At 40.0% G+C, this 24,807-nt stretch overlaps 1 protein-coding gene across 4 annotated transcripts in view; it reads left to right on the top strand.

Moving 5' to 3' along the window:
* Positions 1–24,807, top strand: part of DIP2C (disco interacting protein 2 homolog C) — a 371,973-nt gene that overhangs the window by 200,868 nt on the left and 146,298 nt on the right. For all 4 annotated transcript variants that reach the window (XM_059056827.2, XM_059056829.2, XM_067030168.1 and 1 more), the window contains one exon: positions 23,584–23,709. In XM_059056827.2, the coding sequence (XP_058912810.1) occupies positions 23,584–23,709 (126 nt within the window). The remainder of the gene's footprint in view (positions 1–23,583; positions 23,710–24,807) is intronic.

Below are 24,807 nucleotides of genomic sequence, written 5' to 3'. Positions count from 1 at the left end.
TACCATATGATCCAGCAGTTAACACTCTTTGGTGTTTACCCGAATAAGTTGAAAATATATCCACACAAAAACCTGCATGCAAATGTTTATAACAGCTTTGTTTATAATTGCGAAAACTTGGAAGAAACCAGGATGTCCTTTAATAGGTGAATGGATAAACAAATTGTGGTACATCCAGACAATGGAATATTATTAAGCACTAAAAAGAAATGAGCTTTCAAACCTAGAAAAAGACATGGAGAAACTGTAAATGCATATTACAGAGTGTAAGAAGCCAAACTTCTTGAAAAGACCACATTCTGTATGATTTCACCTGTCTCATGTTCTGGAAAAGACAAAACCATGAAGACAGTATAAAGATCACTGATTGTCAGGTACCCAGGGGGAGGGAGGGACGAATAAGTGGAGCCCAGAGGATTTTTAGGGCAGTGCCTCTATTCAGTATGATAGTGTAATGGTGGCTACGACATTATACATTTGTCAAACCCCATAGAATGTAAAACACTAAGATTAAACCGTAATGAAAACTATGGTCTTTAGTTAATAATGTAGCAATATTGCTTCCTCAACTATAACAAATGTCCTACATTAATGCAAGATTTTAATAATAGGAGAAACTGTGTGTGCGCGCACACATGTGCACTCATGCCTATGCCTATGCATGTAGGGGAAAGGGTATATGGATAGGAGCATGATGTACTTTCCACTCAGTTTTTCTGTAAACCTAAAATTGCCTTAAAAAATAAAGTCTGTTAATTAAAAAAAGAAATAAAGGACAATGATAAAATTTAGAAGATCAACAAAGATGATTCTTAGAATATACAAATAACATTGAAAAACCTCCAGTGAGAATGATAAAGCAGAGAGAAGACAGAAATAAATGATATAAGGAATTTAAAATAGGACATTACTACAGATACACCAGAAGAAAAAAGATAATCGGAATACTGTGAATAACCATATGATGATAAATTTGAAAACTTAATTAAATGGATATATTCCTAGTTTAAAAACTTAAGGAAAAATGGAAACCTTAAGTAATCCTATGACCAATAAATAAATGGAAACAGTAGCTAAAAATCTTCTCACAGAAAATACACCAGGCTCTGAAGGTTTTTATATTATGTTACACCCAGTGTTCAAGAAATGAACCAGTTTGATTCTAAACAAAAAATTTCAGAGAATGGAAAGAGAACAAAGCCTTCTCTGTTCATGTTTATTCTAGGACAGAGGCCTGTGTCAGTAACGGAAAAGGACAGTGATGAGGAAGGAAAACTACAGGGCATTATCTACAGAGAAACCCCCAGCTAATCTATAGATTAATTACTAGAAATAATGAGGATTTAGCATAATGTCTGGATATAATATGAACAGACAAAAATTAATAATTCTGTACACTGGCAACAAGTGTAAAAATATAATTTAAATGTTTATGTACAGTAGCAATAAACTTTATGAGGAACCTGATGAAAAATCAAACAAAAGATGGGCCAGACTTCCATGGTAAAAACTGTGAAACTTTATATGAAAGACATTAATGCAAAAACGAATAGATACCCTGTGATAATGGATCCTGCAGAGATATCAGCTCTCTTAATTTATATTTAGTTCTAATAAAAGTCCCCACGGGTACTTTGTGGGACTTAAACTGATTGTAGAATTTATGTGGAAGAGCCAAGGGCTAAGAACCGGCAAGATGCACTGAAGAACTGCAGAGGCACCGTGGGTGAATCTCAAAGCATTGTGCCAATAGAAAGAAGCCTGGCATAAGAGACTGATGTTACAGTACATTTGTATAAAGTTCTAGAAGATGCATAATAGTAGCAAGAGCTAGCACACTGGTACTTAACTGTGGTCTCCTCCAAGATGCACAGTGAAACCTCAACAGCCGTGATCCTAGCAGCAGTCAGCATTTATCCAGCACTTCCTTTGAACCAGACACTGCTCTAAACACTTTTTGTTTAACTCATGTAATTTCTCTGTCACATGTTTCAAGAGTGTCTCACTAGCTCGTTTCATGGTGAAGAGTCATTGCCTTTGTTTTTCTAATTAACTTTTGGTGTGCTTCCTGTGTACTTAGTTTATAGCTGTTATAAAATTTTATCCCCCTTATTGTCCATTAAGTACAAAAGCATTAGTTAAAAGTGGTGGTTAAAAATGGGCTGAGTTTATGATGAAAAAACAGTGAAGATAATTTATGCCTAGAGCAGAGCCTGGCACAGCAAAGGCACCAATCCGCATTCACTCAGTTGTCGAAGAGCGACATTCTTCATTCTTCATTGGAAACAGTTCTGAAGGCCAAAGACCCAGGAGGTGGAGTGGAGTGCAAGAGGTGGAGTGTCTGTGTAGCCTCGATGTAAAGAGAGAGAGGAAAAGCAGTGGTTGAGGAAGTGCATGGGACCTGTATATGCGTCCTGAGAGAGCCTCTGCATCTGATGTGACTCAGGAGGGCCAGGAACCAGTGAAAGGGTTTAAGGAACAAGCAAGGTCAGTTGCTGTGCAGATGAATCTCTGTCACACGTCCTTGTTGATTGGACAGGCTTGAGTACCCACTGTTCTTCTAGGTCCTCTCTGCATGTCACTTCCTGTCTAGGCCTCTCCTGTTGGCCTGGGCCAGATGCCCATCTTCTGCACTCTCAGGTCCCACACTCCTCACATGTCGTATCCATCCCATCCTCCTGTCTGGTTGGTTTACTGGTCTCCATCCCCAAATAGCCTTCTGTGAAAGCAGGGACTAGGTACACAGTAGGTGCTCAATGAATAATTGAATGCATGAGTGCAGTGGTCAGTACATGTCCCTCTGTACAGTCATGTACCTACATGTTTTTCCTGAGGACTGAGAAATGGAGGGAATGGAACTGAAGCACCAAGTAGTGGAACCAAATGGTGGCCCTGGCTCCACTTCTGACCAAAGACAGTGCTCGCTGGAAACACGCTTTCTTATCTACCATTCCTTTTCTTGTTGCCTCCGCTCTGCTCCCCATTTTTACACACTCCCTGCCCCTGTACTTTTTTTTAAATCAGTAGTTGCACTTTTATTACAAACAGTAACAAATTATTACTGAAAATAGTGTTTTCCCAAAAGATTGCATCAGTTAATCCTCTACCAATTTTATATAGGTTCTCTTTAACTTTTTTGTTCTCAGAATCTTGGCTTTTATTGTCAAGTACATGATAGTCAATTATTTTTTCTTATTATCTCTTTTATACATATTAGTGTATACATGTCAATCCCAATCTCCCACTTCATACCACCACCACCAACACCCACCACTTTCCACCCTTGGTGTCCATACGTTTGTTCTCTACATCTGTGTCTCTATCTCTGCCTTGCAAACCGGTTCACCTGTACCATTTTTCTAGATTCCACACATATGCGTTAATATACGATATTTGTTTTTCTCTTTCTCACTTACATCACTCTGTATGACAGTCTCTAGGTCCATCCAAGTCTCTACAAAGGACCCAGTTTTGTTCCTTTTTATGGCTGAGTAATATTCCGTTGTATATGTGTACCACATCTTGTTTATCCATTTGTCTGTCGTTGGGCATTTAGGTTGCTTCCATGACCTGGCTATTGTAAATAGTGCTGCAGTGAACAATGGGCATGTGTCTTTTTGAATTTTGGTTTACTCTGGGTATATTCCCTGTAGTAGGATTGCTGGTTTATATGGTAATTCTATTTTTAGTTTTTTAAGGAACTTCCATACTGTCCTCCTTACTGGCTCTATCAATTTACATTCCCACCAGCAGTGCAAGAGGGTTCCCTTTTCTCCACGCCCTCTCCAGCATTTGTTGTTTGTAGATTTTCTGATGATGCCCCTTCTAACCAGTTTGAGGTGATACCTCATTGTAGTTTTGATTTGCATTTCTCTAATAATTAGTGATGTTGAGCAGCTTTTCATGTGCCTCTTGGCCATCTGTATATCTTCTTTGGAGAAATGTCTATTTAGGTCTTCTGCCCACTTTTGGCTTGGGTTGTTTGTTTTTTTAATACTGAACTACATGAGCTGTTTATATATTTTGGAGGTTAATCTTTTGTCCATTGATTCATTTGCAAATAGTTTCTCCCAGTCTGAGGGTTGTTTTTTCATCTTGTTTATAGTTTCCTTTGCTGTGCAAAAGCCTTTAAGTTTCATTAGGTCCCGTTTGTTTATTTTATTTTTTATTTCCATTACTCTAGGAGGTGGGTCAAAAAAGATCTTGCTGTGATTTACATCAAAGAATATTCTTCCTATGTTTTCCTTTTAAGAGTTTTATAGTGTCCAGTCTTACATGTAGGTCTTTTATCCATTTTGAGTTTATTTTTGTATATGGTGTTAGAGAGTGTTTTAATTTCATTCTTTTACATGTATCTGTCCAGTTTTCCCAGCACCACTTACTGAAGAGACTGTCTTTTCTCCATAGCATATCCTTGCCTCCTTTGTCATAGATTAGTTGGCCATAGGTATGTGGGTTTATCTCTTGGCTTTCTATCCTGTTCCATTGATCTGTATTCCTGTTTGTGTGCCAGTACCATATTGTCTTGATTACTGTAGCTTTGTATTATAGTCTTAAGTCAGGAAGTCTGATTCCTCCAGCTCTGTTTTTTTCCTTCAAGATTGCTTTTGCTATTCGGGGTCTTCTGTGTCTCCATACAAATTTTAAGATTTTTTTGTTCTAGTTCTGTAAACAATGCCATTGGTAATTTGATGGCACAACTGTCCTTCTATGTGCATATTTTACTCAAAGAACAAAAACAGTACAACCACAGAAGAAACCCCGGTGGAACTGAGCCTGGACAGGCCCTGGTTGGTGGTGGGGCTGGGGAATGGCAGTAGTCAGAATCCAAGAAGCTCAGTTTCTCCCACACTTGTTTCTTCTCTGTCTTTTCTCTCCAGCTTAGAGTCACGTTAATACTGGACACATCATGTTACGATCCAACTACAGTATAGTGTTCTCGGTACCACGAGCCAGACTCTGCCCTGAGTCCTGTAATGAACTGACTCACATAGTCCTTGTAGCCACCCCAGTGGGCACGCACTCTCCTTGCTTCATTTTTTTGCACATGAGGAAATTGAGGCACAGATGGGTTAAGTAACGTGTCTGAAGTCTTGCAGAGGGACTGGGATATGAACCCAAGCAGTCTAGCTTGGATCGAGGTCTCAGTTGTTACACTATTGGAAACAAATAAGCTTCCTTACAGAAAACATTCTCTTCTGTTGATTCACTGTTGCCTTCCTTCGATGTGGGAGGGGCATCCCCCCTCTGTCTACATACGTACTGTTAATTTTATCGATATAGTGTGGACTCTGAGAGCAGCACGAGCAAAATGGGTCATGGCTTTTGACTTCAGGAGGGAGAAGTAAGGCAGGCAAGCATCAGTTTTTCTTAAGATTTAAACCCATATGGAGAAAAGACAGCCTCTTCAATAAGTGGTGCTGGGAAAACTGGACAGCTACATGTAAAAGAATGAAGTTAGAACACTCCTAACACCATACACAGAAATAAACTCAGAATGCATTAAAGACCTAAAGGTAAGGCCAGACACTGTGAAACTCTTAGAGGAAAACATAGGCAGAACAAACACTCTATGACATACATCACAGCAAGATCCTTTTTGACCCACCTCCTAGAGAAATGGAAATAAAAACAAAAATAAACAAATGAGACCTAAGGAAACTTAAAAGCTTTGGCACAGCAAAGGAAACCATAAACAAGACAAAAAGACAGCCCTTAGAATGAGAGAAAATATTTGCAAACAAAGCAACTGACAAAGGGTTAATCTCTGAAACATACAAGCAACTCATGCAGCTCAATATCAAAACAACAAACAACCCAATCCCAAAATGGGCAGAAGACCTAAATAGACATTTTTCCAAAGAAGATACACAGATTGCCAACAAACACATGAAAGGATGCACAACATCACTAATCATTAGAGAAATGCAAATCAAAACTACAATGACGGGCTTCCCTGGTGGCACAGTGGTTGAGAGTCCGCCTGCTGATGCAGGGAACACGGGTTCGTGCCCCCGTCCGGGAAGATCCCACATGCCGCAGAGCAGCTGGGCCCGTGAGCCATGGCCACTGAGCCTGCGCGTCAGGAGCCTGTGCTCCGCAATGGGAGAGGCCCCAACAGTGAGAAGCCCGGTACCACTAAAACAAAACAAAACAAAACTACAATGAGGTATCACCTCACACCAGTCAGCATGGCCATCATCAAAAAATCTACAAACAATAAATGCTGGAGAGGGTGTGGAGAAAAGGGAACCCTCTTGCACTGTTGGTGGGAATGTAAATTGATACAGCCACTCTGGAGAACAGTATGGAGGTTACTTAAAAAACTAAAAACAGGACTACCATATGACCCAGCAATCCCACTACTGGGCATATACCCTGAGAAAACCATAATTCAAAAAGAGTCGTGTACCACAATGTTCATTGCAGCTCTATTTACAATAGCTAGGACATGGGAGCAACCTAAGGGTCCATCGACAGATGAATGGATAAAGAAGATGTGGCACATATATACAATGGAATATTACTCAGCCATAAAAAGAAATGAAATTGAGTTATTTGTAGAGAGGATGATGGACCTAGAGACTGTCATACAGAGTGAAGTCAGACAGAAAGAGAAAAACAAATACTGTGTGCTAACACATATATATGGAATCTAAAAAATAAAAATAATAAAAATGGTTCTGAAGAACCAAGGGGCAGGACAGGAATAAAGACACAGATGTAAAGAATAAACTTGAAGACATGGGGCGGTGGGGGGGAAGGGTAAGCTGTGACGAAGTGAGAGAGTGACATGGACATATATACACTACCAAATGTAAAATAGATAGCTAGTGGGAAGCAACCGCATAGCACAGGGAGATCAGCTCAGTGCTTTGTGACCACCTAGAGGGGTGGGAGTGGGGGGTAGGATAGGGAGGGTGGGAGGGAGATGCAAGAGGGAGGGGATATGGGGATATATGTATATGTATAGCTGATTCACTTTGTTATACAGCAGAAACTAACACCATTGTAAAGCAATTATACTTCAATAAAGATGTTAAATAAATAAATAAATAATATTTAAACCCATAGATACACAGAGATATGCCCTTCCTCTGAGGGGGGTAAAGGTGTATGGTTATTTATAATTTATTCTTCAAATATCCCACTGCTTACTGTGTTGCAGGATAGTAGTTTCTTACAGAGAAAATGAAAGTACAGTCTGTTTTAAAGAAACCAAAAGGAAAATAGGGCTTCTGAGCAGGATATTAAGAACTTGTATCTGTTCGAAGACCTTGTTGAGACTGTTGACGCAGGGGTAAAAAATATGGAAGTCTTGTGAAGAGTAAGAACCTTTGACCGAGTGCGTGCCCTCTGGGGTTGACCTCTGAGCTGCAGACCCGAGGCTGCAGCAACGGGAGCCCATGCTCAGAGGCGTCAGCATTTAGTGCCTGTCTTCCTTCCTTTTGTGCCGAGTATAATTCGTAACTTTACCCCGTGGTCTGTGATGTGTGCCTGGCAAGAACAGCATCGTTGTGGTGGTGTCACCCCAAGAAGTCAGGCTATCAATGCTGATTCCTTGGGCCTTTTCAGTTGATCAAACTGACTGTACCAAAAGCAACTATCATTAATGAGTGCTGCTAGGTGACAGGTACCTTGTGGCTTGCTTTGTATATTTTAACTTACATAATTCTCACAGCAAGTCTATGATTTTTGTTTCCATTTTACAGATGATCAAAGTGAGGCCTAGAGGGATTTAAAATTTTATTCAGTATTTTACAGTTAGTAAGTGGCAGAACCAGCATTCTGATTCCAAAGCCTGGACTCTCACTTCAGTATTCTTGCGTTTTCCTAGAACTATGGGCATATTTTATATTACTGTATCCCTTGTAGCTTCCTGCCAGTAAGACAGAATTTCAGCTTGTGAAATTAAATGGAAAGGTAAACTTTGCAAGTTTCTTTCCAGAACAGTAGATGGAAAAGTTGTCAGAGGTCAGAAAGTAGGGTCAGGTCCATCTTTCAATCCAAGAGAGGAGAATGAGTGGATTTACGAACGTATTATCCGTAGTGCTTAGTTTAGGAAGAGGTGTTTGCAGAACATAGAGATGTACAAGGAATGGCTGCATGATGCTTATGCTGTGGTATTAGGCTTTTAATAAACTCTTCTAAGGAGATAATATTTTCTGTTTCTCCAGCACTGTATGACATAGTAAGTGGTTTATTATCATTTTCACTATTTTTGAAACTCTGCTGAAGAAGTACATCTTATTAGCATGTCAATTTGTCTAACACTATAAATGTAAGTACCCAAAAAATTCTTTACTAGCCAGAGTGATCTGTTTATTCCATGCTACGTGAAGCTGACCTTAAATATCTCCTTTCTCTGAATAGATGGATACTTTGAGAAAGTTTGAATGAAAGACCTAGGCTGAATAAGCTGTGAATGCTGCCGCAGAGGAAAGAAGGGCAGATGAGAGGATTTTACTTAGTTTTGCTTCCTATTTTCAAATGTGGCATAATCAATTTATCACCTCTCAGACCTGAATCCACCTTCACTGCCTTCTCAGGGAAGAATGGATCTAGGCCCTTGCATTGTCTTTGTCAGCTGACTTGATGTGCAGCTGTTAGCAGAGGAGTTGAAGACCTTTCAGCAGGAGTGGTTCTTGGTTCTTGCATGTTGCTGGCTTCTATGGCCCCTGCACTGTGCACCAGCCAGCAGTTCACCCAGCATGCCCTGTACAGCTCTGTAGGGATGGCTCTGTGAGACACCCCTGCCCTGGAGGGCGGAGGTCACATTTGGTTTTCGGGCAGCACGGTGCCTTTCATTTATGCTATGAAAGCTTTCAAATCTCTGCCTTTTTTTTCTACACCCTTGCCATGTTTGCCCTGCCTAATTCAGTGCTTCTTGATCAGACTGGCTTCTTTCCTCTGTGCTTTGGTAACATCAATGCCACCGTGGAATCCCAAACTAAAATCATGTTCTGTGTCCATGGACTTGCAGTCTGCCACTTCCCAGCCCCTTCGTGGGAAGTGTGGGATGTCTTTGACCGCTTTTTGGTACTTGTCTCCTTTGACGTTAGAAATACTAGAAAACAGCAGTTCCCTTTCCTGTAAAACTAAATGTACAGCTCTCAAGTCATATTGTTTCCTCCTGATATTTTAGTTTAATCTTTTTCGGTCCATTTGTGCTTCAGACCTTCCCTGGAACTCAGGGCTCATAATGATCAGCAGTTCTTGTTGACGCCTTGTGTGGCCGGGAGCTCGATTGCTCTGTCACCCTGCCCAGCGCCTCAAACGAGTGGGAGACTCCACTTCTTATTTTTTCCGTTCCTCAGCTTTCATCTAGTTCCTAATTCACATGGCTGTGTAAGAACTGCATCCAAGACACTTGTAATTAAGGTTTTGTGACACTTAATCAAATGCCTTCGTGGTTCCTGCGTCAGAGCTACTGATGTCACTCGTGGATGTGTCCCGTGCAATAATGCTGAGCTTTCAAGGGAAGATTTGCTGTGTAGCAGCCTGCTTATCCACATTTTCTTAAAAGTTTTTAGTTTCGTGAGGTCTTGTAGGATTGATCTGGGTTTTAGACTAAGAGCTATGAATGTATTCTCAGCTAATATCCCTTTTCCAGTCTTCTTAACTGTTGATCCAGACACCCCTTCCTGGAATCCAGGGCACTTGGAACTGCCGAGGGGCCTCCCCATGGCACCCGATGACACGTGTTGGTTCTCAACAGAAGATAGACTTCATTGTGTCCCCTTTGCCATGTGGTCCAGTCTTACTCTCTCCTCTCTTCCTGCAGCTGTTAGACACGTACAACTGGCAACAGGGGGAACTAGGAGAGCTCCCAGCCTTGTTGAGGATGGAAGGGAGAAGCCACGTTAGAAGAACCAGGAGAGTCACACGGTGACATGGGTTGGTTTTCTCCCCCGACTAATCATCATATTTCGAAACATCTTTCCAAAAAGATCTCTCCATCTAGTCACTCTCCTGAGGTGTTAGTGGTCCTTTTTTGGTTTGGATATTTGGGTTGGGAGTGGGGAGTATTAAGCACTGAAAAGCTTACCATGTGGAGGTAATTCTGATCCTAACATTTCATTCAACATTGCAGTGAATGCTTTTTGCCCTAATTACACTGTGCACCCCAGAGGCAGCTCTTCAACTTCAGGGCCGCGCATCTCTTTCCGTATCTTTGCCTTGTTTTGACTGGGTGAGCATGCTGTCTAGGGGTCTTCAGTGATCACGCCAGCACTGTCGTTTGGGTAAGGTCATCCTGGTATTCCACCTACCATCATTATTCATCATGCTGTGTTTTGGACTCTTCCGGGTGCTATTTATAGATGTTTTAAATGTTTCTTATGCCATTGTTTTGCAGTTAAAATAAGACATAGTGTTGGCTTTTGAAAAGAATTAGTTACTTCATCAGTTTATGTATTGTTCAATTTTGCTGTACAGTAAGCTATCCAACATCTTAGTGACTTAACAGCAACAAGCACTTATTTCTGACTCATGGCCAACTATGGGTAAACTCTTTACCTTCTGGGGCGTAGGCCAGGAGTGGCTCCTAGTTTGGGCATGTGAGTGTCTTTGTGATTGAAAATATTACTATTTTCTTTCAATTTTGTGAAAAAAATTTAGCACACTTGTGTTTGGTGTGGGAAAAAATCCACACTTCTTTAAAATGTACCTTTCTTATCCATATTTTCTAAAATGATTGTTTTATGTTAAAAATATAACTTTTATCTGATTGCAAAAGTAATTTATGCTCAAGGCAAAAAACCTTGCATATATCTAAAAGAATGAACAAAAAACAATACATTGTAATTTTGTCACCCTTACATGACTACTCAATATTTTCGTGTAGTTCACTGAACTGGAAAGGAAGGGGTAAAACTATATTTACAGACACCATGATGGTTTATTTTGAACATTTTAAGAAATTTACAACACTAGTAGAAATAATGTGAATTTTGTAAGGGCGCAAGGGAGAAATTCAGTATATAAAAACTAATTGTATTTGTATATACTAGCAACAAAAATTGTAAGTCAAATAAAAAAACAATGCTTTTTATAATAACATCAGTAACATCCAGCATTTAGGAAGACTTCCTCAGTGAAAGTTACAGAACATTGTTAGTAGAAATTAAAGGAGAAAAAAAATGGAGAGATCCACCATGTTCATGGATTGGAAGACTCAATATTAAGATAGTATCTCTACATTGATTTATAGATTTAACATGAATCTAATCAAAATCCCAACAGAGTTTTTGTAGAAATTGACAGAGTGTTTCTAAAATTCCCATGAAAATGAGATCAAATCTGGATCGCCAGAACAAACTTGAAAAGAACAAAGTTGGAGGACTTCCATTACCTAATTTCAAAATTTATGATAAAACTACAATAATCTTCCTTATCAATATCCCAATGGCATTTTTTGCAGAAATGAAAAAATTCTAAAATTCGTATGGAATCTCAAAGGACCTCAGATAAGCAAAACAATCTTGAGAAAGAACAACATAATAGAGGCCTCACAATTCCTGATTTCAATATAAATTACAAAGGTACAGTAATCAAAACACTGTGGTACAGGCATAAAGACAGGCATGTAGAATAATGGAATAGAGTAGAAAGCCCAGAAATACACTCTGTGTGTATGATCAGATGATCTTGGACAAGGCTGCCAAAAGTGCACGGTGGGGAAAGGATAGTCTCTTCTACAAACAGTGTTGGGAAAATTGGATTTTGTTTTGCAAAAGAAGGAGGTTGGACCATTATCTTACACCATATACAAAAATTAACTCAAAATAGATTATAGACCTAAATGTAAGACCTGACTCTGTAGAATTCTTAGAAGAAAACATAGGGGGGAAGCTTCATGACATTGGATTTGGCAGTGATTTCTTGAATATGACACCCAAAGCACAGGCAACAAAAGCAAAATTAGACAAGTGAGACTACATCATATGTAAAACTTCTTTGCAGCAAAGAAACAATAGAGGGAAAAGGCAGCCTATGAAATTGAAGAACATATCCTCCTGTATACATCTGATCATGGGTTAATATCCAGGATATATAAATAACTCCTACAACTCAATAACATTAAGTAACCCAATTGAATAATGGGCAAAATACTTTAATAGGCATTTCTCCAAGGAAGATGTACAAATGGCCTATAAGTCCGTTAAAAGATGTTCAGCATTACTAATTAGCAGGAAAATGCAACTCAAAACCACAGTGAGATACCACTCACACCCATTAGGATGGCTATTATAAAAAATTTTCTTAAACAGAAAACAAATGTTGGTGAGTATGTAGATAAATTGGAACCCTTGTGCACTGTTGGTAGGAATGTAAAATGGTGCAGCAGCTATGGAAAACAGTATGGAGCTTCCTCAAAAAATAAAATATAGAACCACCATATGCTTTATGAATTCTATTTGGATATATATCCAAAATAATTTAAAGCAGGGATGCGAACAGATATTGTTACGCCAATAGTCATGGCAGCATTATTCACAATAGCCAGGAGGTTGGAGCAACTTAAATATCCATAAGTGGATGAATGGATAAAGAAAATATGGTGTTTATATATAGTGGAATACTACTGAGCCTTAAAAGGGAAAGAAATTATGACATATTCTACAGCATATTCTTGAGGACATTTTGCTGTGAGAAATAAGCCAGTCATAGAAAGACAAATACTGTGTGATTCCACTTATATGAGGTATCTAAAATAGTAAACTCATAGAAACAGAAAGTAGAATGGTGGTTGCTCAGGATTGGGGGCAAGGAGGTGGTGAGTTGCTGTTAGGTGGGTGTAGAGTTTCAGTCATGCAGGATGGATAGGGACTTCTGGGGTCTGTTGTACAATCATGTACATGTGGTTGACAGTATTGTGCTGACCACCTGAAAATTGTTGGGAGAGTGAATCTTATATGTTGTTTTGTAAATACTCTAACTGAAAAAAATTTATAACTAATCAACGTAGTATAGAACTAGCAGAAGGATAGACAAATGGATTTACTGTACCAGATGGAGAGTTCAAAATTATACCCATACACACATGGTCAGGTGATACTTGACAGAGGAGCTAGGGCAATTTAATAAGGAAAGGAAAGTCTTTACAACAAATGGTACTTGAAAAATTAGATAAGCATGTGGGAAAATGTGAACACCAACCTCCACTTCCACTACTTAGAAAAATTAACTTGAGATGATACCTAGACCTAAAAGTAAAAGGTAAAAGTATAAAGCTTCCCAAAGAAAACAAAGGAGTGTGTTTTTTGAACCTTGGGGTAGGTAGAAATTTATAGGCAGGATTCAAAAAGCACTAGCTAGAGAGGAAAAGATAACAAAGTGAATCTCATGAAAATGAAAAATTTCTCCTCATCAAGCACACTATTAAAGGTTTGAAAGTTGAGTCATAGACTTGGGATGAGTATTTTCAAAACATATATCTTTTTAAAAAGCTTGTATTCATAATATATAAAGAACTAGTATAAATCAGTAATAAAAAGGCAGCTCAAAAACTTGGACATATACTTCACAACAGATGATATGCAAATGTCCAAGAAGTCCAGGAAAGGTGCTCAACATAAGCTGTCAGGTAAATGTAAATTAAACTTCATGATTCTACTTCACAACCATGAGAACAGCTACTGTAGAAAAGATTGTACCAAGTCCTGGTGGCAAGACTAGAATCTCATATATTGGTGATGTGGATGTTAAATATTATAACCACTTTGGCAGTTTCTTTGAAATTTAAACAGAATCTTACATAGTGGGAAAAGTAACATCTTTACTTTGGAAGAAATTGATGGGCACCATCTTAACCAAGGACCAAAGTTAACACCTTCAGTAGAGGACAGACTTCTGTGGAACCCCCACTGAAATGCATGGTCTGAATCTAATCATGAGGAAACATCAGAAAATCTACAAAATAACTGGCCTGTATTCTTTAAAATGGCTGGTTTCACGATATGCAGAAGCTGGGAAACTGGTCCAGATCTAAGAGGGCAAAGAAAATCTGATAAATGCATGCATCCGTGGTCCTGGACTGGATCATAGACTAGGAAGACAAAATAACTGCAAAGGAAGTTACTGGGATAATTGGCACTATTTGAACATGGACTTTGAATTAGATAATAGTATATCATTGTTAAATTTCCTGATTTTGAGAATTTACATTAGGTAAGAGAATATCTCTGTTTTTAGGAAATACTTTGAAATATTTAGGTATAGAGGAACATGGTACCTGCAGTTTATTTTCAAATGATTAGGAAAAAACGTACTTACATAAAGAAAGCAATGGGGTCAAATGTAAGTGGTGAGTTTGGGTAAAAGGTATACGGGAGTTCTGTACTATTGCAGATTTTCTGTAATTTTGAAATTACATCCAAAAAGTTCAAAAGGAGAAATATATAAAACAAAGTGTTTGATATGTGAAGAGTTAGTGTACTCTCACCTCATTGATGAGCCCTTTCATTTTATTCAGTAACATGAGTACAAGTCATTCAGTCATCAGTTTTTTTTTTTTTAACATCTTTATTGGAGTATAATTGTTTTACAATAGTGTGTTAGTTTTCCCTCTACAACAAACTAAATCAGTTATACATACACACATGCTCCCACATCTCCTCCCTCTTGCATCACCCTCTCTCCCACCCTCCCTATCCCACCCCTCCAGGCGGTCACAAAGCACAGAGGTGATCTCCCTGTGCTATGCAGCAGTTTCCCACCAGCTATCTAATTTACATTTGATAGTGTATATATGTCCCTGCCACTCCCCCACTTCGTCACAGCCCACCCCTCCCCCTCCCCATATCCTCAAGTCCATGCTCGAGTAAGTCTGTGTTTTATTCCCATCCTACCACTAATCTCTTCATGACATTTTTTTCCCTTAGAGTCCATATATATGTGTTAGCATAGTATTTGTTTTTCTCCTTCTGACTTACTTCACTCTGTATGACAGACTCCAGGTCCATCCACCTCATTATAAATAACTCAGTTTCATTTCTTTTTATGGCTGAGTAATATTCCATTGTATATATGTGCCAGATCTTCTTTATCCATTCATCTGTTGATGGACACTTAGGTTGCTTCCATGTCCTGGCTATTGTAAATAGAGCTGCAATGAACATTTTGGTACATGAGTCTTTCTGAATTATGGTTTTCTCAGGGTATATTCCCAGTAGTGGGATTGCTGGGTCGTATGGTAGTTCTATTTGTAGTTTTTTAAGGAACCTCCATACTGTTCTCCATAGCGGCTGTATCAATTTACATTCCCACCAGCAGTGCAAGAGTGTTCCCTTTTCTCCACACCCTCTCCAGCATTTATTGTTTCTAGAGTTTTTGATGATGGCCAATCTGACCGGTGTGAGATGATATCTCGTTGTAGTTTTGATTTGCATTTCTCTAATGATTAATGAGGTTGAGCATTCTTTCATGTGTTTGTTAGCAATCTGTATATCTTCTTTGGAGAAATGTCTGTTTAGTTCTTCTGCCCATTTTTGGATTGCGTTGTTTGTTTTTTTGTTATTGAGCTGCATGAGTTGCTTATAAATTTTGGAAATTAATCCTTTGTCAGTTGCTTCATTTGCAAATATTTTCTCCCATTCTGAGGGTTGTCTTTTGGTCTTGTTTATGGTATCCTTTGCTGTGCAAAAGCTTTTAAGTTTCATTAGGTCCCATTTGTTTATTTGTGTTTTTATTTCCATTTCTCTAGGAGATGGGTCAAAAAGGATCTTGCTGTGATTTATGTCGTATAGTGTTCTGCCTATGTTTTCCTCTAAGAGTTTGATAGTGTCTGGCCTTACATTTAGGTCTTTAACCCATTTTGAGTTTATTTTTGTGTGTGGTGTTAGGGATTGTTCTAATTTCATACTTTTACATGTAGCTGTCCAGTTTTCCCAGCACCACTTATTGAAGAGGCTGTCTTTTCTCCACTGTATATCCTTCCCTCCTTTATCAAAGATAAGGTGACCATATGTGTGGGGGTTTATCTCTGGGCTCTCTATCCTGTTCCATTGATCTATATTTCTGTTTTTGTGCCAGTACCATATTGTCTTGATTACTGTAGCCTTGTAGTAGAGTCTGAAGTCAGGGAGCCTAATTCCTCCAGCTCCATTTCTCGTTCTCAAGATTGCTTTGGCTATTCGGGGTCTTTTGTGTTTCCATACAAATTGTGAAATTTTTTGTTCTAGTTCTGTAAAAAATGCCAGTGGTAATTTGATAGGGATTGCATTGAATCGGTAGATTGCTTTGGGTAGTATAGTCATTTTCACAATGTTGATTCTTCCAATCCAAGAACATGGTATATTTCTCCACCTATTTGTATCATCTTTAATTTCTTTCATCAGTGTCTTATAGTTTTCTGCATACAAGTCTTTTGTCTCCTTAGGTAGGTTTATTCCTAGATATTTTATTCTTTTTGTTGCAATGGTAAATGGGAGTGTTTTCTTAATTTCACTCTCAGATTTTTCATCATTAGTGTATAAGAATGCCAGAGATTTCTGTGCATTAATTTTGTATCCTGCAACTTTACCAAATTCATTGATTAGCTCTAGTAGTTTTCTGGTAGCATCCTTAGGATTCTCTATGTATAGTATCATGTCATCTGCAAACAGTGACAGCTTTACTTCTTCTTTTCCTATTTGGATTCCTTTTATTTCTTTTTCTTCTCTGATTGCTGTGGCTAGAACTTCCAAAACTATGTTGAATAAGAGTGGTGAGAGTGGGCAACCTTGTCTTGTTCCTGATCTTAGTGGAAATGGTTTCAGTTTTTCACCATTGAGAACGATGCTAGCTGTGGGTTTGTCATATATGGCCTTTATTATGTTGAGGAAAGTTCCCTGTATGCCTACTTTCTGCAAGGTTTTTATCATAAATGAGTGTTGAATTTTGTCAAAAGCTTTCTCTGCATCTATTGAGATGATCATATGGTTTTTCTCCTTCAGTTTGTTGATATGGTGTATCACATTGATTGATTTGCGTATATTGAAGAATCCTTGCATTCCTGGGATAAACCCCACTTGATCATGGTGTATGATCCTTTTAATGTGCTGTTGGATTCTGTTTGCTAATATTTTGTTGAGGATTTTTGCATCTATGTTCATCAGTGATATTGGCCTGTAGTTTTCCTTCTTTGTGACGTCTTTGTCTGGTTTTGGTATCAGGGTAATGTTGGCCTCATAGAATGAGTTTGGGAGTGTTCCTCCCTCTGCTATCTGTTGGAAGAGTTTGAGAAGGATAGGTGTTAGCTCTTCTCTAAATGTTTGATAGAATTCGCCTGTGAAGCCATCTGGTCCTGGGCTTTTGTTTGCTGGAAGATTTTTAATCACAGTTTCCATTTCAGTGCTTGTGATTGGTCTGTTCATATTTTCTATTTCTTCCTGGTTCAGTCTCAGCAGGTTGTGCATTTCTAAGAATTTGTCCATTTCTTCCAGGTTGTCCATTTTATTGGCATACAGTTGCTTGTAGTAATCTCTAATAATCTTTTGTATTTCTGCAGTGTCAGTTGTTATATCTCCTTTTTCATTTCTAATTCTATTGATTTGAGTCTTCTCCCTTTTATTCTTGATGAGTCTGGCTAATGGTTTATCAATTTTATTTATCTTCTCAAAGAACCAGCTTTTAGTTTTATTGATCTTTGCTATTGTTTCCTTCACTTCTTTTTCATTTATTTCTGATCTGATCTTTATGATTTCTTTCCTTCTGCTAAATTTGGGGGTTTTTTGTTCTTCTTTCTCTAACTGCTTTAAGTGCAAAGTTAGGTTGTTTATTCGAGATGTTTCCTGTTTCTTAAGGTATGATTGTATTGCTATAAACTTGCCTCTTAGAACTGCTTTTGCTGTATCCCATAGGTTTTGGGTCGTGTCTCCATTGTCATTTGTTTCTAAGTATTTTTTGATTTCCTCTTTGATTTCTTCAGTGATCACTTCGTTATTAAGTAGTGTATTGTTTAGCCTCCATGTGTTTGTATTTTTTACAGATCTTTTCCTATAACTGATATCTAGTCTCATAGCGTTGTGGTCGGAAAAGATACTTGATACGATTTCAATTTTCTTAAATTTGCCAAGGCTAGATTTGTGACCCAATATATGATCAATCCTGGAGAATGTTCCATGAGCACTTGAGAAAAATGTGTATTCTGTTGTTTTTGGATGGAATGTCCTATAAATATCAATTAAGTCCATCTTGTGTAATGTATCATTTAAAGCTTGTGTTTCCTTATTTATTTTCATTTTGGATGATCTGTCCATTGGTGAAAGTGGGGTGTTAAAGTCCCCCATTATAATTGTGTTACTGTCGATTTCCCCTTTTAAGGCTGTTAGTATTTGCCTTATGTATTGAGGTGTTCCTATGTTGGGTGCATAAATATTTACAATTGTTATATCTTCTTCATGGATCGATCCCTTGATCATTATGTAGTGTCCTTCTTTGTCTCTTGTAATAGTCTTTATTTTAAAGTCTATTTTGTCTGATATGAGAATTGCTACTCCAGCTTTCTTTTGATTTCCATTTGCATGGAATATCTTTTTCCATCCCCTTACTTTCAGTCTGTATGTGTCCCTAGGTCTGAAGTGGGTCTCTTGTAGACAGCATATATATGGGTCTTGTTTTTGTATCCATTCAGCCAGTCTGTGTCGTTTGGTGGGAGCATTTAATCCATTTACATTTAAGGTAATTATCGATATGTATGTTCCTATTACCATTTACTTAATTGTTTCGGGTTGTTCTTGTAGGTCTTTTCCTTCTCTTGTGTTTCTTGCCTAGAGAAGTTCCTTTAGGATTTGTTGTAGAGCTGGTTTGGTGGTGCTGAACTCTCTCAGTTTTTGCTTGTCTGTAAAGGTTTTAATTTCTCCATCAAATCTGAATGAGATCCTTGCTGGGTAGAGTAATCTTGGTTGCAGGTTTTTTTCCTTCATCACTTTAAATATGTCCTGCCACTCCCTTCTGGCTTGTAGAGTTTCTGCTGAAAGATCAGATGTTAACCTTATGGGGATTCCCTTGTGTGTTATTTGTTGTTTTTCCCTTGCTGCTTTTAATATGTTTTCTTTGTATTTAATTTTTGACAGTTTGATTATTATGTGTCTTGGCGTGTTTCTCTTTGGGTTTATCCTGTATGGAACTCTCTGTGCTTCCTGGACTTGATTGACTATTTCCTTTCCTATGTTAGGGAAGTTTTCAACTATAATCTCTTCAAATATTTTCTCAGTCCCTTTCTTTTTCTCTTCTTCTTCTGGGACCCCTATAATTCGAATGTTGGTGCGTTTAATGTTGTCCCAGAGGTCTCTGAGACTGTCCTCAGTTCTTTTCATTCTTTTTTCTTTCTTCTGCTCTGCAGTAGTTATTTCCACTATTTTATCTTCCAGGTCACTTATCCGTCCTTCTGCCTCAGTTATTCTGCTATTGATCCCATCTAGAGTATTTTTAATTTCATTTATTGTGTTGCTCATCGTTTCTTGCTTCCTCTTTATTTCTTCTAGGTCCCTGTTAACTGTTTCTTGCAAATTGTCTATTCTATTTCCAAGATTTTGCATCATCTTCACCATCATTATTCTAAATTCTCTTTCAGGTAGATTGGCTATTACCTCTTCATCTGTTAGGTCTGGTGTGTTTTTATCTTGCTCCTTCATCTGTTGTGTGTTTTTCTGTCTTCTCATTTCGCTTATCTTACTGTGTTTGAGGTCTCCTTTTTGCACGCTGCAGGTTCGTAGTTCCTGTTGTTTTTGGTGGCTGTCCCCAGTGGCTAAGGTTGGTTCAGTGGGTTGAGTAGATTCCCTGGTTGGGGGGACTAGTGCCTCTGTTCTGGTGGATGAGCCTGGATCTTGTCTTTCTGGTGGGCAGGTCCTCGTCTGGTGGTGTGTTTGGGGATGTTGGTAACCTTATTATGATTTTAGGCAGCCTCTCTGCTAATGGATGGGGCTGTAGACCTGTCTTGCGCTTTGTTGGGGATAGGGTGTCCAGCACTGTTCTTTGCTGGTCCTTGAGTGAAGCTGGGTCTTGGTGTTGAGATGGAGGTCTCTGGGAGATTTTCGCCGTCTGATATTACGTGGAGCTCGGAGGTCTCTTGTGGACTAGTGTCTTGAGGTTGGTTCTCCCACCTCAGGGACACCGCCCTGGTGCCTGGCTGGGGCGCCAAGAACCTTTAATCCACACGGCTCAAAATAAAAGGTAGAATAAATAGAGAGGAAAGAAAAGGAAGGAAGGAGGGAGGGAGGGAAGGAAGGAAGAAATGAAGGAAGGAAGCAAGAAAGGAAGGAAGGAAGGTGCAGAGGAAGAAAGGGAGGAAGGAAGAGAGGAAGGGAGGAAAGAAGGGGGGAAGGAAGGAAGAAAGGAGGGAAGGAGGGAAGAAAGGAAGAAAGAAAGGGAGAAGACAGAGTAGTATAAAGTATAGTTATTAAAATAAAAAATAATTATTAAGAAGAAAAATTTCCTTTAAAAAAAAAAAAAAAACAGAAAAATGGGTCGGTCTAACCCTAGGACAAATGGTGCAAGCAAAGCTATACAGACAAAATCTCACACAGCAGCACACACATACACACTCACAAAAAGAAAAAAAAGGGGGAAATAATAGTATATTTTGCTCCCAAAGTCCACCTCCTCAACTTGGGATGATTCGTTGTCTATTCAGGTTTTCAACAGATGCAGGGCACTTCAAGTTGATTGTGGAGCTTTAATCCGCTGCTTCTGAGGCTGCTGGGAGAGACCTCCCCCTCTCCTCTCTGTTTGCACAGCTCCTGGGGTTCAGCTTTGGACTTGGTCCCTCCTCTGCGTGTAGGTTGTCCGAGGGCGACTGCCCTTCGCTCAGACAGGATGATGTTAAAGGAGCAGTTGATTCGGGGGCTCCAGTTCACTCAGGCTGGGGGGAGGGAGTGGCACGGGGGCGGGGCGAGTCCGCGGCGGCAGAGGCCGACGTGACGCTGCACAGGCCCGAGGCGCGCCGTGCGTTCTCCCGGGGAAGCTGTCCCTGGATCCCGGGACCCCGGCAGTGGCGGACTGCACGGGCTCCCGGGAGGGCCGGTGTGGAGAGTGACCTGTGCGCACACACAGGCCTCTTGGTGGTGGCAGCAGCAACCTTAGCGTCCGACACCCGTCTCTACTGTCCGTGCCGACAGCCGCGGCTCGCGCCCGTTTCTGGAGCTCCTCTACGCGGTGCTCTTAATCCCCTCACCTCACACCCGAGGAAGCAAAGAGGCAAGAAAAAGTCTCTTGTCTCTTCGGCAGCTCCGCGCCCGCTTCTAAGGCTCCTTTAAGCGGCGCACTTAATCCCCTCTCTTCGCGCCCAGGCAGCAAAGAGGGAGGAAAAGGTCTCTTGCCTCTTCGGCAGCTCCAGACTTCTCCCGAACTCCCTCCCGGCCAGCCGTGGCGCACTAGCCCCCTTCAAGCTGTCTTCACTCTGCCAACTCCAGACCTTTCCCTGGGATCCGACTGAAGCCCGAGCCTCAGCTCCCGGCCCCGCCCGCCCCGGCGGGCGAGCAGACAAGCCTCTCGGGCTGGTGAGTGCCGGTCGGCACCGATCCTCTGCGGGAATCTCTCCGCTTTGCCCTCCGCACCCCTGTGGCTGAGCTGTCCTCCGCGGCTCCGGAGCTTCCCCCTCCGGCGCCCGCAGTCTCCGCCCGCGAAGGGGCCTCTAGTGTGTGGGAGACTTTCCTCCTTCACGGCTCCCTCACACTGGCATAGGTCCCGTCCCTATTCTTTTGTCCCTGTTTATTCTTTTTTCTTTTGCCCTACCCAGATATGTGGGGAGTTTCTTGCCTTTTTGGAGGTCTGAGGTCTTCTGCCAGCGTTCGGTGGGTGTTCTATAGGAGAAGTTCCACGTGTAGATGTATTTCTGATGTCTCTGTGAGGAGGAAGGAGATCTCCGCGTCTTACTCTTCCGCCATCTTTAAGCCGTCTCCTAGAATTGAGCTGAGGACACAGTGAGAGTCACTGTAGCCTTGACTCTGCCTTCAGAACTGAGGGGGAGTCATCAGTTTTTAATCTAGGAGTTTAAGAAAAAGAATGACCAGAAACTAGGTTTTTGTCTTAAAGTACTTTGAGTCTAGTTGAGGAGAAAAGAGCAGTGCATACACAATCTGAACAAAATAAAATAATAAATAAATTCATTGTGTTTGGTATGTGATATGCTCTAAAACAAGTGTTGGCAGATATTTTCTGTAAAGGGCCGGATAGAAAATATTTTTAGCCATTATGGTCTCTGTCACAACTGCTCAGCCCTGCTTTTATAGTATGGAAGCAGCCATAGACAATACACATATAAATGAGTGTGTCTCTGTTCCAGTGAAACATTATTACAGAGAGACTGCAGGCTGCATCTGGCCCAAGGGTTGGCCTATATTTACCCCCACTCTAAAATGTTAACAGGGTGGAGTTTTCCTAGGAACAGCTAGAGAATAGGGTGGTTAGTGGTTAAGGGTGTGGGCCCTGGAGGTACTCACACCTGGGTTCAAACCCTGTCAATGCTACTCACCAGTTACATGACACTGGGGGAGCTTCATACCTTTGCTTTCTCATTTGTGAAATGGGAATAATAAGAGTGGCTCCTCCACAGAGCGTGTAGTAGATTGTGGGTGTAGTAGTATCCTGACTGCAGACTTCTAACTGGTTTCCTGGCTCCTACTCTGACTCTCCTGCAGTCTCCTTCACAGCATCCAGAATGAGCCCTCCAAAACGGAATCAGATCATGTCATCCATGGTCACCCTTCTTCCCCCATGCTTCCCTGTCAAAGTTAGAAGGGGAGCCAAGCTCTGTACCACTCCTGTAAAGCCCTCATCCTGGTGAGTCCCTCTGCTGGTGTTGTGTGTATTGTGCCAGCACCATCCTCATTCACAGTGCAGCGCCTTTGAGCTGGCTTTTCCCTCTGTCTTGGAGATTCTCATCTTACTATTCAGATTTCACAGTAAGAGAACTCTTCCCTGGCTTCACAGTTAAGTAGGTACCCAATCTTTTTATCTTATTTTCATTCTTACCCCCTTTGATTGTCTGTTGTCTGTCTTTACCCTTTAGAAAGTGAGCTGCATGAGACACAGTACCTTGTCCACCTGATTCTCCACGCCAAGCCCTGAGGACACCACCTTACAAAATAGGCAGTAAAAAATCATTTGTGGAGTTAACATAATGGGTTAATATACACAAAATACCTAACATAGTGACTGCCCCATAGCTGATGTTTGGAAAGTGTTAGCTAAAATCATTACCGTACAGCCTGTAAGGTGTACATACTTACCTTAACAGAACATTGAAATGAATTAAGAAGCTTGAAAATGTGACCCGTGAAGAAATATTTGAAGATCAAGGTCCTTTCACTCTAAGAAAAGAAAAATCACGGCGATTTACATCCAGTATCTGATTATTTACACAGATCTAGGGTAATAAAGTGAACAGTTAAAAGTCTATTAACGAATTTGAATGCCTTTTTCCTGGAGCTTTCAAACTAGCAGATTTACACTTATTTTCCTTTCTTCCCCACTCATCCATTTGTGACAGTTTCCATAGGATGATAAACTCTTTCACAGGACCAGAAAGAAAGCAGAAAAGCTTGGGGCCTTTGGGCTGTCCCTGAACAGTGGAGTGATTGAGCTCTTGCTTTGTTTCAGACGTCCATACAGAAGCTGTCCAGGCTGCGCTCGCTAAACACAAAGAAAGGAAGATGGCAGTGCCTATGCCTTCCAAACGCAGGTCCTTGGTTGTGCAGACCTCGATGGATGCCTACACACCCCCAGGTGAGCAGCAGGCCCCGTCTGCTTCTTGAAGTCAGTGCCAGCAACTGCGATCTTTTTAACTTTCAAAATCATAGTGCTATAATTCAGATTTTGAGAGCCAGAGTCCAGAAATAGTAAATATGCTCTAAATAAAACTTGGAAGGAAAATTGGCATGATTATGTATATGTCTATATAAATAACTGTTTTTAAACTTTTCATTTAGACTCATAAATATGATACAGACTTTTTAAAAAAATCCTATAAAATTTTATTTAGTTGTTCACAAAGCAAGAGAAGAGTTTGTACATCCATCCTTCTAACCGAAGCTGGATTTCTCTTCTGCTTAGATTAGGCTGGTGTATGCATTTTCTCAAGTCTTTAAAATGTCAGTGGGTTGTAATGTTCTGTTAAGAAATTGAATGAATTGAAAAATTTATGCAGTTACTTAAATCTGGTGTCATCAATTTTTCCTGTGAAGTGCAGGTAGTATTTTGGGGTATCACAGCTGCTTGCTCTGCTATTGTGGTGCTGAAGCAGCCATGGGCAACATGTCAGTGAAAGGCATGGCTATGTGTCAGTAAAACTTTAGTCACAAAAACAGGCAGAGGGTTTGGTCCACAGGCATGCCAACCCCTGATCTAAATGGTTGAAGGTAATATCCCATTTATATTTCTGCTTTTGTTTAATCTTAAATTTTATATAACTACCTAAGATCTATACTTAACTCTACCCAAATAATTATAATCTGTATCTAGTGATCTTCAAAACTGAAGTGAAACATGAAGTTAAACGTCCAGGTATCTATTAGAAACATGAAAGATTGAACCTAATTTACTTGATATTTTTGTGTGTGTGTTTCTGGTTCCAACATGATTCATGTCGTTGTTGCCACTCTGTCTTTTCTGCAGATCTAAGTTACCTGGCACACTCCTTTGTTCATAAGAGAAATTTAAGGTGCAGTAAGAATAGTTGAACATACATAGCATTTTTTGGAGTCTTTTGAAGTTAGTCATGAGTGTTTGCAAACAGTGAGGGTAATAGAAGCACACACTTCAACTCACAGATGTGGTCAAGTATATCCAATACTGCTTCAGACAACTTTTAAGTCTTCAACTTTA

Source organism: Kogia breviceps, chromosome 3 (assembly GCF_026419965.1).
Source record: "Kogia breviceps isolate mKogBre1 chromosome 3, mKogBre1 haplotype 1, whole genome shotgun sequence".
Taxonomy (NCBI): domain Eukaryota; kingdom Metazoa; phylum Chordata; class Mammalia; order Artiodactyla; family Physeteridae; genus Kogia; species Kogia breviceps.
The sequence above is the reverse complement of the archived record's forward strand: the minus strand, read 5'-3'. Positions and strand labels throughout refer to the sequence as shown.